The 16,965-nt window shown below is 39.1% G+C and overlaps 1 protein-coding gene across 1 annotated transcript in view; it reads left to right on the top strand.

Annotated features, from left to right (window-relative positions):
- Positions 1 to 16,965, top strand: part of LOC134648708 (uncharacterized) — a 139,025-nt gene that overhangs the window by 23,512 nt on the left and 98,548 nt on the right. The window contains exons 2-6 of the mRNA XM_063503217.1: positions 1,925 to 2,034; positions 4,688 to 4,899; positions 6,703 to 6,891; positions 8,123 to 8,266; positions 9,293 to 9,386. Of these exons, the coding sequence (XP_063359287.1) occupies positions 1,925 to 2,034; positions 4,688 to 4,899; positions 6,703 to 6,891; positions 8,123 to 8,266; positions 9,293 to 9,386 (749 nt within the window). The remainder of the gene's footprint in view (positions 1 to 1,924; positions 2,035 to 4,687; positions 4,900 to 6,702; positions 6,892 to 8,122; positions 8,267 to 9,292; positions 9,387 to 16,965) is intronic.

Here is a 16,965-nt window from a genome sequence, read left to right as displayed (position 1 = left end):
GGTGCAAGTAACAACATTGTATACGGCTCGACAGCACGTGCGGTGCAGTCGAATTAATCGCCAGCTGATTTCAACGCCCGCTCGAAATAGACTGCCATGCGGGGCGTTTTGGGGCACATGCACCGTTTTTGACAGAGTTCACTGATTATTTATGAATCTTATGGCAACGAGATAGGGTCTACCAATAGGTAGTAAGGTGTGTGTTGCTGTTAGGTTTGTATTCCCTCTGCTCACCAAGAGCAGGTGAGCTTTCAACCATAAACCAATGTGTGCCAATTATTCTTTTGACATACTTCCAACGTGAAGATACTGAATGAATATGCGTAATGGTGGGTCAAACTATATTGGAGGCGTGTAATAAAGTATAAAGATATGATTTTTTGAATTTATTATTGAATAGGTATGCATATGCAATTTTATTATTTAATCACAATTTTAATTGTTAATTGACTGCCTATATTTTATGTACCTATGCCATACGACTAAATAAATAAGAGTGATGAAATTTATGTAATCTATGCAAGGATAAAACGACTGGAATTGTTTTGAAAACTTTTAAAGATTAGATAAAACAGATGAATCTTCATAATGCACATATGATACGTAATCTATATATATAAATGCAAGTAAATAATATGTATATCACTATCAGTTATGGAAATTTTAATCCAACGGGGCTAAAACTACCTCTAACCGTCTAGCCTACAGTATTACCTACACTCTACGACAGGACAGCTTGTTGTCTGTAATCCAAGAAAGAAAATGATCTACGAGAAAATGTACCTACGTCACGTCCGCGCTATGACTTATTTATGGTGTACCCTTATTTTACCGTAAAATCTTTTGCCGAATTTTGTTTTAAAGAAAATTATTCATAGAATAATCGAATCCCACATTTTGGTTACAACTAATTTTGTTTCTTCGATTATTCATTTTAAAGAAACATAGTATGTAACTTTATTAAAATTCAGAATATTTATTGAAAGATTATGAAATAAAATAAAATACTAACTGTAGAATTATTATTCATTGAGTATTATTTGTACGACACTACAGTTCACAGAATATTGATTTCAACTATTATTACTTCACTAAATTACCTTTCACCTAGTATTCATTTAAATAAAACACACTTCAAATACACCTAAACGCACTTAGACTTAAAAGTCTAACTAATCAAAATCCGAATCGGAGCACCCCACTATCCACGTGGTCTTGTCTGTCCTACCCCTAGAGTGTATGTAAAAAGCCGGAGGCGCGGAGGGGAAGCAGCCCTCGCCCGCCGTAACAAAGCGCAGAGCACAATGCGAGCCGTAGCGGCTGAGGCTGGTCGCCAGGCGACCAGCAAGCCGAAGCTGTGGAGGCGAGCATTTGTGCCTGCGCTTTGATACGCAAGGGCGAAGGGGCTGCTTTGCCCGTAGCGCCGGAGCAGACGCGGACCACGACTCGATAAAGAATATAACTCCAACAATAACAACTCCGCAACATTTACATTCATTTGCGTCAACATTTCATATGATTTTACCCGCAATGTTTTTAACGTTGCAAATGTTGCAATGCCTTTCGGCCTAACAAAAATATGTATGAAGAATACTTTAATAATATTATTCTATGAAATTAATGTTCGACTAAATAACTGTTCTGTATTTTAAATTATAAACCATATTTATGAGAATCAACTTTTATACATATCGATGATTCTGTGAAATGAAATTACATGGATAAAAATATCCTTAAAACGAAACAACTTTTTAATTTTTTCTGTAAAATGTAACTAAACCGAACCAAAATTGTTTGAATTAAATATTCTGTGTAATGATTATTTTGCAATATGAAATTACTTGAAAATTTTTCTGTGGAACAAAAATCTACAGAAAAATTGGCGACAAAACAAAGGTAAACCCTTATTTATATGTTTTTCCAGACAATGTCCCCCGGCCCTATTGACGCCGCTGCTGCGGATAATCCTCGACGAGGTCCGCGTGGCGTCCAAGAAACAACCCGCAGAGTTTGGATACAAAGCCGACGAGTCTAGTGAGTTTTGGCACCCTATACCTATAATAATGACAACGCCTCGGCGTCTATGTGGCGCGTTTAAATAGCCTACTTGGGCAGATTCTATATTTATTTTGTTGTAGTTTTTGATAATATTTGGTAAGTTTGAAGAACTCCTCATTTTGGGCGGAATAGAAAATAGAAAAAAAAATAAAAAAAACAAAATAGAACGATTTTGTCTAGTAATTTGTGATTTACGAGTAGAACCTATGCTTTGCCCAACAGAGACTAGCTGATCATTGTTTTGATATACCACCCTATATACATGAGAGCAATACATTTCTGATTACAATCACTGTAACTGATTAAAATAATACCTATCTCGACTCAGCACGATTGTAATTTGTAACCTGTTACAACACCTTATAATATCTACAAGACAGATTCTCAGCCAACTACATAATCCGTTGAGTCACGCGTGTTACCTGCGATAACGACATTCACATACGCAGATAAAACTCAAAATTTATGCGGCGGCATTATTCATAGTAATAAAATTAAGCTTTGTTTAACTTCGCTAAAGATTCCCTGAACTTTGCAGTGAAATCATTAATTCGGAGAATCTTCTACTGCGTTGTGTATCTAGATGGCATGAGATAATAGCCCTTGTTGTACCTACCTACACAGCTGCAGACTTGTTTGCGTTTATTAAATAAATTCAAGTACCTATTGCAACTATTCCTTTTGGTAATTTCTTATTAAAATGACAAAAAGCAAAGCTTGCCTTGATGTAGGTTTGGACCTTGGTCCTGTAAATGAGAGGTACAAAATTACAGGTATTTTAATAATATTCAATGTCTTTTGCGTGATGCGTCGTATCCTTAAACTGTTTGCCATCTTGGTCGTTGGTTCAAATAGATATAATTTTCCTTGTGTTTCAAAATGTCCTTGTCCTACTGAATGTAATAAATAATAGGTACCGAAAAAAAAACTGATGACTTTGTTTCTGCATTATCTCGTATTGCAAACTTTTATATTTCGTTAATTTAGGTACAGCTGATATTATGATTATGTTAGCGAATATAATTCAATGTGTGTTCGGTTCGCGTTGACAATTCCAAAACATAGTTTTTAAACAGAACATATTGATTAGTAATTTAATTTAAATGCTTATGTACTGGTAATGTATTCGGTCCCTCATCCTACACTACTTTCTCACTATAATACCTAGCGTATATTCACTCCCGCAATTCCCTGAACGCTCGCGTCGTAAAAAAATGTTAGTGCCGAAACGTGCGATAGGCAATATTCGTAATACACTATATCACCATTCACCCACAAGCCATAAGTCATTTTACTTACAACGCCGACTATGTATAACAAAGGCAACTGACCTTACGCGATAGCTTGTCATGAAATAAGCCGATCTTACTTCAAAACGAATCGAAAAGAGACTAATTCCTTTCCTCCAACCCGATGCTATGTATGTGTTTCTCATGTAGCCGTCAACGGCTCCCGGTACTCGAGCTCGAAACCGCACGATGGAGCTAAATGATTTCGGCTCTGGTATAAATGTTTGATTGAAGTTCATAAGTGTATCTCTTTAAATAACATTAAAAAGTGCTCCGCGTCGATATCGTCAAGTCGTGAAGCTATAAAGTTCTAGGTCGAGGTGCAGGCGTCGTGTAAACACGTGAGATAAATTTTGGTCAGCTCGGTTACATAAGTTAACCCGGGATGCACTTGACAGTGAATATGGAGCTCGATCTAAATATAGTTCAGTAGAAAATCAATACTTCAGTGCAACTGAATTTCCGTGAATTGTAGCCCAGATATCGCGCGGCGCAACAGGCGGTTGCATACAACTCTGCCGGTTTTCGTTATAAAAAGCGTTTTATCGTTTAAACAACCATGTCTTCTGTAAAACCATATGTTGTAAGAAGAAAGTTGGAAGTTTTTCTGTATCTGAACTTTGTTTATGAAACATATGTATTTGAATTGAAATGTATGGCCGTTGTTTGTTTCCGGCTGCAATAAATTAGTGGCATCATAAATCAAATATGTAGTAGCATCTCGTGTATATTATGCAGCAGCATTAGTCAGGACTTTGCAGATTAGACTTTCTGAGATGCAATAGTTAGACCATTGAAGACAACATAGCACGAGAATGTTTATTTACTACTACATGTCCGGAATTGGTGTTCCTGTCGCCTCTTTCATATTTGAATGTACACAGTGACCACATGGGATTGTTACGCCATTTAAAGTCCTAGCTAAATTGGTTGTTCCGTACTTACGCTATGGAATGTCCAATTTAGCTAAATGGCGTAACAATCGCGGAGCGTGATGGTATGTTCTGAAATAATATATTTGCTTTAAGACACCGGTTTCCTTGTCGTCTAAGTTTTAATATACTTATAATCACATACAAAATATTGATATAACGGGCCAAGTGTCTAAAACGAGCTATACATGCTCATGTTCTCAAATCATTTTAACACCTAGGCTAGTTAGCAATTTCTGCTGCCGTCTGCAAACAGAGTAAGGTTTTCTCTAAACTGTCTGTGTCTGCCACCGTTAAAGCATTTGCTAAAGTTTAATGGTATTCATAATTCACTACTGGTTGACGTTAGTCAGCCCGCTAATTGTGGTTGGCTCAACTGGCCCTTATTATTTTCCTTTACATTTTCAGTATACGTAGCACTCCGCCTAATGCAAGCCGTGACCGCCCGCGTCAACGACGTATGCCTCCGCTACCTGGACAACGCGCGGCTGGACTCGCTGCCGCCGCCGCCGCACCTGCAGGAGCTGCGCACGGTGTCGGCGGCCACCAAGAACTCTAGGCGCGTCATGGAGGACAGACACGTCGAGATCGGCAACCTGGAGGCGCTGTTCGGTATTGAGGTGAGTCACTGTTTCAACCTGAATGACTCACTATTAAAAGGGCAAGACAAAAGCATAATCTATACACTAAAACAAGTACGAAGAGATTATAGCGACGTTCAATTCTGTGCAACTATTCCACGCCACGCTTCTGCGGTCGCCGCCGCACACAATATTTATTGTCAAGCACGTTTTCCTGCTTTGCATACCTTGATGCATCATTCTCGCACTTGCATATACGTGAAACCGTTTGACCCATTTGACTCTTTGTTACTTAAACGTAGGTACGTGTACTTTGTACTTGTTTGTAAATAAATGTCTTTTGGAGGACAAAAATACATTTGAGTTTAGGGCTAAGCCAGGGCTAAGCACAATACCATTGATAACAATTGGTTTCGTTCAGTCCATCTATGGTGATTTGTAATATTTTTGCCATTTTCACTAGCCTGTTATAATAAAGTGTCAAAACGACCAACATACAATTGTATCTACTTATTTTAAGATAATTGTCGAACGCTATTGAGTCTCAGATAATGTCTGTACTCTTGGCCGGTCAAAACAAACTTCTTTTCGTATCAGGAAGTCAATGATCGATCGATTAGACGAAACTTTTGGCTAACGACTGTTTCCGGCTCCCTAAAAGTTGCGTTAACTTGAAGGGTATTAGGCGGGACGATTGCCGGACCATTAGGTTGATTTATCGTGTAGCTTGAGATGTTATGGAATATATATGACAATAGAGAATAGCAGTAAACATTCTATATACGAATTCATTAGTTATTCCTAGTGCCAAGAATCGGTGGTTTACATACATATATTTTATTGATATTAGTTAACTTCTCTACCATAAATTAGAAGATACGTTGACCGAGTATTTTTAAACGACTTCAAATATCAAACAAAAGGAAGAGGTTCTAGATTAGGTTAATTTTATTAGATTTATTATTTAACCTTTTTGACGCTGTGTCAAAACAAAAGCTGTCACTCTGACTCATCGTCAAATTGAACCTTACATAGGTCTATGTTGCTCTGTGGTCTTTGACGGATTAATCCGTCTTTGTCGTTGGACCTGCGGTTCGGATATATCAGTCGTTGTCGTCGAAAAGGTTAATATTTTTAAATTTACAAATTACTTTGCAAAGTACATTCGGATATGTGAAAGTAAGTTTCTATAAAATTTTAATTTGGTTTCCCTTCTTTGATGCGCACAGTGCAATGACTCGATTAATAATACGGATAACTGTCAATAACCGTAAGTGGCCCTATTCCCTACGGCCGGCACGGGCTACTCCGTAATCATATTTATAACTTCCGATGTTTGCTTTACTTTGTATTAGTTTAAAAGTAAATAAGTTATTGATTCTAATTGGAAGAACCTATGCTTAAATAATGGGACTGAATGAGAAATTTGTTGTGATTATGACTTAACTTCAGTTTTGGGCTCAAACGAAAGCGAGACAACAGTTTACAAATCAAAAACATTTAGGCATAGCTGCATCTACATGTGTTTAATTTGTAATCTGTCTCGCTTTCGTTTTCAATATTTATTTAACAACAGTATTATTTAAAAACAACCGTCCTAAAAAGGAGATTCTGTACGATAAAATCCTTAGGTTTATTTCAAAACAAATCAAGGTACATAATAAAATAACAATAAACTATAAATAAACTTACAAATAAATTGATACTAAAACGAAACCTTAGGTTATTTTTTAACCCTCAAAACCTTAGGTTATTTTCCCTTCAACCTTAGGTTATTTTTTTAACCGTCAAAGACGACTTAATTATTTAAGCCTATCTAAGTAATCTATCATACATTTGCAGAGCACAAAGCCAACGGCCTTCTACGCCGTGTACGACGGGCACGCCGGCTCAGCCGCGGCCACCTACTGCGCGGCGCACCTACACCAGTACCTCGTCGAGAGCCCACACTACGCCACCGACCTCCGCAAGGCGCTTAGAGACGCCTTCCTTCGCACAGATAATGATTTCATCAGAAAGAGCAATCAGGAGGTAAGACTTCTTATATCTATAGACTATAGTAGCTACAGTAGATAAAAGCTACGGCCTACTGCGCGGCGCACCTACACCAGTACCTCGTCGAGAGCCCACACTACGCCACCGACCTCCGCAAGGCGCTGAGAGACGCCTTCCTTCGCACAGATAATGATTTCATCAGAAAGAGCAATCAGGAGGTAAGACTTCTTATATCTATAGACTATAGTAGCTACAGTAGATAAAAGCTACGGCCTACTGCGCGGCGCACCTACACCAGTACCTGGTCGAGAGCCCACACTACGCCACCGACCTCCGCAAGGCGCTTAGAGACGCCTTCCTTCGCACTGATAATGATTTCATCAGAAAGAGCAATCAGGAGGTAAGACTTCTTATATCTATAGACTATAGTAGCTACAGTAGATAAAAGCTACGGCCTACTGCGCGGCGCACCTACACCAGTACCTCGTCGAGAGCCCACACTACGCCACCGACCTCCGCAAGGCGCTTAGAGACGCCTTCCTTCGCACTGATAATGATTTCATCAGAAAGAGCAATCAGCAGGTAAGACTTCTTATATCTATAGACTCTATAGTAGCTACAGTAGATAAAAGCTACGGCCTACTGCGCGGCGCACCTACACCAGTACCTGGTCGAGAGCCCACACTACGCCACCGACCTCCGCAAGGCGCTGAGAGACGCCTTCCTTCGCACAGATAATGATTTCATCAGAAAGAGCAACCAGCAGGTAAGACTTCTTATATCTATACACTCTATAGCAGCTACAGTAGAGAAAAGCTACGGCCTACTGCGTCGCGCATCTACACAAGTACTTGGTCTAGAGCCCGCACTACGCCATCGATCTCCGCAAAGCGCTGCGATACGTCTTCCTTCGCACAGAAAACTTGAACCCTCAAGTGCTCTGTTCCCATTAACTGTGAACTAAAGTAGTTGTTTTGTTTTTCCAGGTAGTGAAAAATATATTCAATTCATACCAAATTATGTGTTACTGGAGTAGGATTCATATTGTGGTAAACGAAGAGACGAATGCTTTACGCTGGATAAACGTGTTGTTTTAACATTTTGGTCCACTGGCTTCATTCCTGGCCTTTCTCAAACAATACTCGACAAACCTTATTCTCACTATCGTCCATGCACCATCTGCACTTATGTGTTCCTTATTTTGAAACAAGAGTTGGTGTAAGAGTGTCTTGTTGACATAATAATAAAACATATTTTTGTTTGGCAGCGAGCCTGCGGCGGCAGCACGGCCGTGGTGGTGGTGGTGCGCGGCTGCCAGCTGCACGCGGCGTGGGCCGGCGACTCGCTGGCCCTGCTCGCCAAGCGCATGCGGCTCATGCAGCTCGTGCGCCCGCACAAGCCCAGTCGACAGGTACGTAACTGGTTCGAGACCAGCCGACAGGTAGGTAACTGGTATACGACAACCAACTGAACCAAGCCTGGCCGATACCTATCGGCGGCGGCTAGTGTTAGCTACCTATAGCTGGTCAACCAAATCTTGTCAGTAAAAAAAGGCGCGAAATTCAAATTTTCTATGGGACGATATCCCTTCGCGCCTACATTTTTCAAATTTGCCGCCTTTTTCTACTGTCAAGATCTGGTTGACCAAGTACAGCTAACACTACAATTTTTGCATAGTCGTGGGCAGGCAAAACAGATAGCCACGAATGGAACCCAACGCGGTGTTCGTTATCTAATAAGTTTCTCAGTAGAGTTTTTGACCGGTGATTTTTTAACAAATTGTAAAAACGCGATATCGCCGAAATTCTGTCTCCAAAAATTACTTTGATTTATAATTGGTTTCGCCGTAACATTTCCAAGCATTATGCAATAATCAGGTTGAGTTTTAAACATATATTATCCTTTATGTACTTACATATGTACTTGAACAGATACGGTCGCACGGGCAAGTTGATTTTCGCCTGCCGTTTATCTTGAAGCAATGTTGCCTATTCATTGAAAGTACTATATAACTTTTCATCAACATTACAAATACCAAATTCAAGTAATTAAATTTCTGGATGATTGATGAATCATAAAGTTTTGTATGTGCATTTTGCGATCATAATTGCATAAGCTTTGACGACACCAGGATTTTTCGAGACCGCCTCTTTGTTTTTCGAATGTGTAGGTCATATTTTTATTAACATCGCTTTCTTTGACACAGGGAATGATGTTGAAAACGATGTACCCCTAAAACCCGGATAATTAAGAGCTGAATAACACGTGACTTCAAATGATAATGAATGTATAGTTTGTCAAGCAGATCTTGTCAGTAGAAAAAGGCGGCAAATTTGAAAAATGTAGGGCGAAGGGATATCGTCCCATAGAAAATTTGAATTTCGCGCCTTTTTTTACTGACATGATTTGCTTGTCCAGCTTTATTTGTGTATGGCAGGATGAAAAGGATCGAATACAAGCGGGCGGCGGCGCCGTCATGTTCTGGGGCACGTGGCGCGTGAACGGCCAGCTCGCCGTCTCCAGGGCTATTGGTAACTACACATTATAAGGGCCAATTGCACCAACCACCGTTAACAGACTGATCAACATAATATTTAAAACTTTCGCGTTTTGAACACATATTAACTCACATTTATAGACGGGTCTAACGCGAAATTTATTCAATTACCTTTATTTACCGACGTTTCGACACAGGTTTCACTGGTCGTGGTCGTGGCGTGGCCGGTCTATAAATGTGAGTTAATAGACTGATCAACGTCACACAGCAGAGTTCTATGAAAATTTAGCGAACGCTTTAACGGTGACAGGACGGTTCGGTGCAACCGTCCCTAATACTGCTACACTACGCATACCGTAAAACGTCCAGAGGGGCTACCGCGAAAACCGAATTTCACAAATTGCGGGTATCTTTCTCTTTTACTCCAATGAAGGCGTAATTACAGTGACAGAGAAAAATGCCCGCAATTTGCGAAAATCGGTTTTCGCGGTAGCCCCTCTGTATTACAACTATCGTCCACACGTTCAAACGGCATGAAGTATCAAACCCAATCTTCTTTTTGGTGTTGACTTTGTTCTGTCATTTATGAAAATATGTAGCCTAAGAGCTGCGACATTAAACTAATAGTCACACACACAAGATATTTGAATTAATTTTGGACCATAGTTGGGTACTCAGGTAAATTTCCAATATGACGTGGAACTTCGGATGCTGTTTGAAGAACTGGAACACTTTTACGGTAGATGTCGCTAGGGGCGCCTCTTTAAGGCGCATATGGTGGAAATATTCGCTGTCCTCGGGTGTAGTCTCGGTAGCTCAGTTGGCAGATCATGGGCTAGTTATCCAGTGTCGCGAGTTCAAGTCTCGCCCGAGACAGTGAGATTTTCCACTTTTAATTTATTTCTAAGTTTTTAACTAGGTATATTTGAATGGGATTTTGAATGATCAATGATATTCATTATTCGAAATCCCATTCAGCTGTCATCAGTTCGAAGCACGAATTACCTAGTTGAAGACTACACATTTATTACAATGAATAAATCTTTGCTTGCAATTGCATGTACTATATCTGATATACATAAATAAGTTACTTATATAACAACGACTATCTGACCCTATTCACGTAAATAAAAGATTTTTTGATGTATGATTTTAAGATACGAGCAATAAAAATCTCAAATTACGAAATTGTGACTGACGAGCGTAAAAGCTTAAATATTTATTTTATAACCACTACGACTAACCATAATATACGTTTATGCCCTAAACAGGTAAATGTACCTATAAAGAGAATTATTTTTTAGGTGGACCCCGTTCCGTTTAAAGTTACGAGTATACTGCACTGCACGTTTATGTCGAAAATAAAGTGCATTTTACAATTTGAATGTCCTTGTTGCTGCCAAACTCACGTGCGTTGCATCCAAATTATGCTTGTTGCGTTTTGTTTTCCTACAATATTACCTTACACATTTCTTACAATGTAACGTAATATTGTTTTGGTTTTTGTTTATAAACTTTGTAATAAAAAAAATGTTTCAGCTTCTAAAACATGACCATCAAGAAGTGTAAAACTTTAAGCTTGTCCAAAATAAACAAGTACCTACATATGATTACACAAATGAGGAAATTTTATTTAACCATCGTTATTAAAATAATTATTTTTAAAAACTATATTAACATTAAATATGTCCCAGGTCCTGTAGTAAGTACTAGCCGCGCCTTTCTCAGCACCTATTATATAGACTGCCGCCCCTAATATCTGGCCTAATATAAGGCCCGGGCCTACTGGGCCTTAAAGCAAATCGGCCAATGGACCAACCGACCCCCATTCTGTTACTATATAAACTTGTCGAATTATAAGTTACTAGCGACCCGCCCCGGCTTTGCACGGTTTAACAAATTATACATAAACCTTCCTCTTGAATCACTCTATCATTTAAAAGAACCGCATCAAAATCCGTTGCGTCGTTTTAAAGATCTAAGCATACGTAGGGTCAGACAGACTGCGGGAAGTGACTTTGTTTTATACTATGTAGCAGGGATGTTGCGGATGCAGATTTTTTGACATCCGCGGATGCGGATGCGGATGCGGATATTTAAAGGCTCACATCCGCGGATGCGGATGCGGATGCGGATGCGGATGTCAAGATTAGGTACTTAGAAAACGTCAAATATTACATTTTTAGTATTTTTTTTATTAAAAAAACGAAACGTCTAGTATTTGAGCAAGAATATAGTAGGTGCGTTATATTTAATAAACAGTAACTTCGCCGACTTTTCTGGATCTAGACCAGTGGTTCCTAACCTTTTCAGTCCGGTTACCCCTATGACTACCTAGGGAACCTGATTTTACCCCTCTTCCCAATGTGGTAATAAAAAATAAAAGGTGTACGTTTGTTGTATTGTTAAATTAGGTTAGCTTATTACCCCCGTAAAATACCAGTTTTACCCCCACGGGGGTAATTACCCCCAGGTTAGGAACCACTGATCTAGACGATTTCGTTATAGGTAATGGCGAAATTATCTAACATCACTTACGCCGCCGCTAACACGTTCTTGTACCGACTTATTCGACATCCGCATCCGCATAAGCTCCGCATCGATTTTATGCGGATGCGGATGCAGATGCGGATGTTGAAAATAATGCGGATGTTCCGCGGTTGCGGATGCGGATGCGGATGTTCGCAACATCCCTGCTATGTAGTGATGTAGAAGAGCGCCCACAGTAGAAACTAGAGATGCCCCGAATAGTAGTTTTGGCCGAATACCGAATATTCTGCCTCTCTCCCGGCCGAATACCGAATATTCGGCGACCGAATATTCGGCATGACATGCGAACATTTTGAGTCACAATTATTATGAAAACCAAACGCTAACAAAGCTCAACGTTAGATGACGTTAGCTAAGATATATTTTTGTTGAACAGCATTAATGAATATAGAGTCAAATAAAACAAGACTGATGATAAAAATTAAATGTTTTTTAATCAACAAATACTCAAAAAAGGGTCTTCGTATTTAACAACTTTCCAAGAACATATTCTAAATATACCTACATAGTTTTTGGTTATTTTTATTGTGCAATTTTTCTTTTTAAGTAGGTGCAACAGATATTCGGTATTCGGCCGAATAGTAGGCAACATTCGGCCGAATACCGAATATTCGGTAAAGTGGCCGAATAGGCCGAATACCGAATAGTTGCCGAATATTCGTGGCATCTCTAGTAGAAACCGTCTGATAAATCGGCGCAATAAACGCATTATTATCTTCAATCGCTCACCGTCAAAAGAACTATCAACAACGGGCGTTGTTCCGTCGCCCCTGGAATTAGCGACAATACGTCTCGAGCACCTCATTGCACCATTAACTTCATGACGGTCATCTCACCCTAACAAATCGTTTTATTTATTCACATTCAACTTTGTATAGAGTACGATTGAGTTAGATTTGAATTGATAAAGTTCCAAATTGACATTAAGGGCACAGAATAAATAATAGTACTAAGTACAGAAGACTCACTCTTTAACAAAACGCGTCTGTTGTACGATCAGCACAGATATGGCCGCTAGGTGGCGACAGCGCCACGCGCGGCTTATGGCTTTCCCCAAAATTGGGGCCGAACGGATGTACTTTTAGCTACCTGTAGCAAAGCGACGAAATCGCGGAGTGAGACGACGCCTGTTAAGGGCTCATTTAGACGGTGCGAGAACTCGCATGCGAGTTTCATTACATTGCGTCATTTGATCGGTCAGCTGAATTGATGTAACCTCCATGGTGCGCAATGTAACTAAAATCGTATACGAGTTCGCGCGCCGTCTAGATGAGCCCATCTGGTGACACATCCAGACTACGTCACAACAAAGCATGTGCAGTGTTAGCTCGGTCGCACTCTGCTAGTTTTTTTGCCATTTCCAACATGTTATAACGACCTATTGTTTTTCCTTAATCCACAGCACATAAAGCTTCAATCCTAGCTCCTGTCATTTAAGACAAACTATTATTTAGGTTTAAAATGTATTCAAAGTGAAAGGCGTTGTCTCTTTCGCTCGTGAGCTGGCGATCATTGGATTATGGTTATTGATATTGCTATAGTGAGTATAGTGTATGGTTAATGGTCCCTTCACTAAGCGACAATAGGCTAGATGACAAATTTTCATTTATGGTATCAATCAAACAGGTTTGTTTTTAGGATCAAATGTCTCTATGGGACCCATTGCATTAAAGCAATACAAAAGTCAGAAATCATAGTCAAAGTCCGAACAAATCGCTATGTGAATGTGACGTCAAGGTCACTGAGAGCGCATCTTGAAGTATGAACAAAACAAAAAAATTGCGTTTTTGTCGGTGAAATATTGCGTTTATATACAATCTTTTTTTGGGTAAAATTTGAGGAATTGAATGGTATCCTTACTTATTTGGTTTTTGGAAGGTAAAATAAAACTTAAATTATGAAACTTTCAGGTGCTGTATTTTTGTATCATTTCCATATATTTTTTTAATTTCCACAATATTGTGATTAATTGCTCATTTGCTATCTATTTTATTTACTAGATTTTGTTATAAAATTCAACATGTGTCATCATCCCTATACTTTACAATAGGTATCTAACACTGATTTAAACTTGCACGATTTTTACACATTATTAAATTGTACAACGGGACTTAATCGCGTATCTAAGTTTTAACATTTACCTCCGACGTCTCGGAGAAGACCACGGGGACAACGCCGTCCTCGAAACGTCGGGGGTAAATCTTAAAACTTAGATACGCGATAAGTCCCGTTGTACAATTTAATAATAGGTATTTAGACTAGAACCGTATTCATTGCATCATTAAATTCATGACGCGCGACATCTCATCCCTCTTAACTACAGCGGCTGTAAAAACTTCTAAAATCCCAAACTTTTAGATAAAATTGCATTTCTTCCTCGGACACCTTAGTATTAGTATATATTTTTAAATAAAATTGTTTACGGGGATTCCCCCGAAACAAAAAGTTGATGGATTCGAAGCTTTCAGATGGGCTTCTATCAAGAACAAATCTGGGAAAACCCGGACGAATGGCAGCCCTACTTGCAGTCAATGGATTCAGATCATTTATATCTAAGTAAGCTAAGCTATATATCATTCTTAGTCAAAAGTTCAATGGATTTCCATTAAAAAGTAGCTACCCTAAGCCTGAGCTGATAGTAAATCACGGAACCAAATTTCTACCTCAGGCTAAAAATACAAAAGGGTAAACCTTTTGTATTCTAGTGAAAATTGTAACATCAATAAAATGTTATGTTGTTAAATTAACGACAACAAGTCTCAAGAACCGCATTATTGCATCGTTGACTGCACGTTGTGCATCCCCCGGCTAACGGCGTAATGGCTGCCTCGCGTCCGTAATGATCACGATCATTGTGAAAAATGAACCACGACCTACTGCCACAGATTAAATATTCAGTACGTTAAGTGAAGTTAGCAGGGCTATTCTGGGAAATCTGAATACAACTTACCTGTATCACACCTCGGACACTGCCGATCAAATGTATGAAACAAACGCGTTCCTACGCACACAGCCTAAGCTCGTGTAGGTGAACGCGTACCATGCTTGCGTGAGTGAGATAAGACATTGTAGGGTAACTGAGGTAACCGAGAGCAGGTGGGCGGCACTTTCAACGGGAGGCAGGGAGCGTCCATACTGTACGCTAGTACTCTTTATTATACTGTGCCTGTATGTACCATCGCCCACACTGTGAACTGTACATCGGTGGACCTTATGCCTTTTGTAATAAGGTCCACCGATGTATAGTTAGGAATGCTGTTTGTAATATCTGTACTGTACCTTAGTATGTAATGTCTGTAATGACACTAATGACAGCCTACAAAACTCTTGGACCCGAGTAAATGAAATCTCACATGCAGCCTTATTTCACGTTCGCGCAAATGAAAGTTACTTTTCAAGGAGGAGTCATATTTGTTATTTTATTTATGATATTATGATTTAGAAATTGCTTCACATAGTCGATATTTAATTACCTATGTTATAAGTCAAAGAACTGTCTTCCATGACTTAACTATGCTTGTGTTGTATGGTATCAGAGCAATAATAATAAAACGAGCGATTAACTTGGTTCGCGCCCGCCGTGTTCCGCCTACCCCTTTTTAACGCCTATTGTACGGTTTTTGTCAAGTGTTCATGAACGAGCTTTTAATGTCGGAACAGGTTTCAGTGCAGGTTTTCCGTGATTAAGCACTATATTCTTACTGCTTTAATAGCTGAAAATGAATAAAACATTGGCATTCATGTATTTTATTTGTGTTCGAACTTATAAATTTTTATAGGTTAAAAATCACTATAATTTTTTAGGTTTTTGGTTTTAAAAAAGTTGATAAATAATAAAATAAAATAATTCCAATTAGGAACATTCTATGTTCATTTGGTTATCGGTTTTGCCTGTCAAATACATACATACAAATAGTCACTTGGTCAAATATTAACATTGCAGTCTAGCACCTTTTTGCTTTCGCAATTAAATTAAAATGTGAACCTTGAATAGGAAAAGAATATGCGAAAACGAAACATATAGGAAATATTTTTCTTTTTTCTACCTTAATTAAAAATATTAAAATTCTCTATGCGTTACCTAACTATTTTACCGCCGTAAAATACACATACCACTAACATAAGCAATCTACGACAAACGACTGATCGTCGTCACGTCATTATTCCCTATAAACAAATACAAAATAATTGATCATTATTATTCATATTCATATCAAAGCACTTATATTTTCAACCCACGTGCGTGATTTCGAAAACAATAGGGCTGTGCATTAAATTAGAAGTTGATTGGTGCGCGCGCCGGGCGCCGCGCCGGCCAGCCGTGAGCGACCCTCCGGTATTGCCCTACGATGCACCGCTATTAAACACCACAATATACCATTTCCTTGTCCTTTGCATTGCAAATGATATCTTATCTCAATGTAAGAAGGAATATTTTTGAAGAGAAGCGGGACTGGACATAGGATGTTTGTGTTTTAACTGCTGACGTATCGATCACTCGGACACCGTGCACTTAACACTTCTAGGGGTAGGAACTAGGAATTGACGATTTTATTCACACTCGGAAAGAAGTTGTAATGCGAGAATTTCCGCTTAGTCTTGGTGAGGTCTTAAAGTTTTGACCCGAAATGACACATTTCATGAAATCTTAAAAAATCAAGTAAGAAATCGACAGAAATTTATTTGAGTTTCGTTATTTAATTTCTTAGTTAATAAGTACACATACCTATAAAAATGACGTAGCCAATTAAAAATCCCCTCTCGATCGTTGTCTCAATGTGCTAATTCTGTCATGAGTAAGATACTGACGCTGAAAGTAACCAAGTGATTCCGAACAATTTACTCCAAATTTATCCCGAATTGTTAGGAGACTTCCACCTAAGGGTAGGCGTAATCTAGCGAAGTGGGAGATAAAAATAGTGTTGACATTTTTCTCGGCCGCGACGTTCCGGGTTTTCTCCACATATTGCAGACTACTCATCGATTTCGCGTTCCACGGCAGATTAAGTTCGGAAACGTTTGCTAGGGCCCCTTTAGGTAGGGTTACCAAACGAGTGGATTTT

This window comes from Cydia amplana, chromosome 6 (genome assembly GCF_948474715.1).
Source record: "Cydia amplana chromosome 6, ilCydAmpl1.1, whole genome shotgun sequence".
Taxonomy (NCBI): Eukaryota; Metazoa; Arthropoda; class Insecta; order Lepidoptera; family Tortricidae; genus Cydia; species Cydia amplana.
This window is presented reverse-complemented; position numbering and strand designations above follow the sequence as displayed.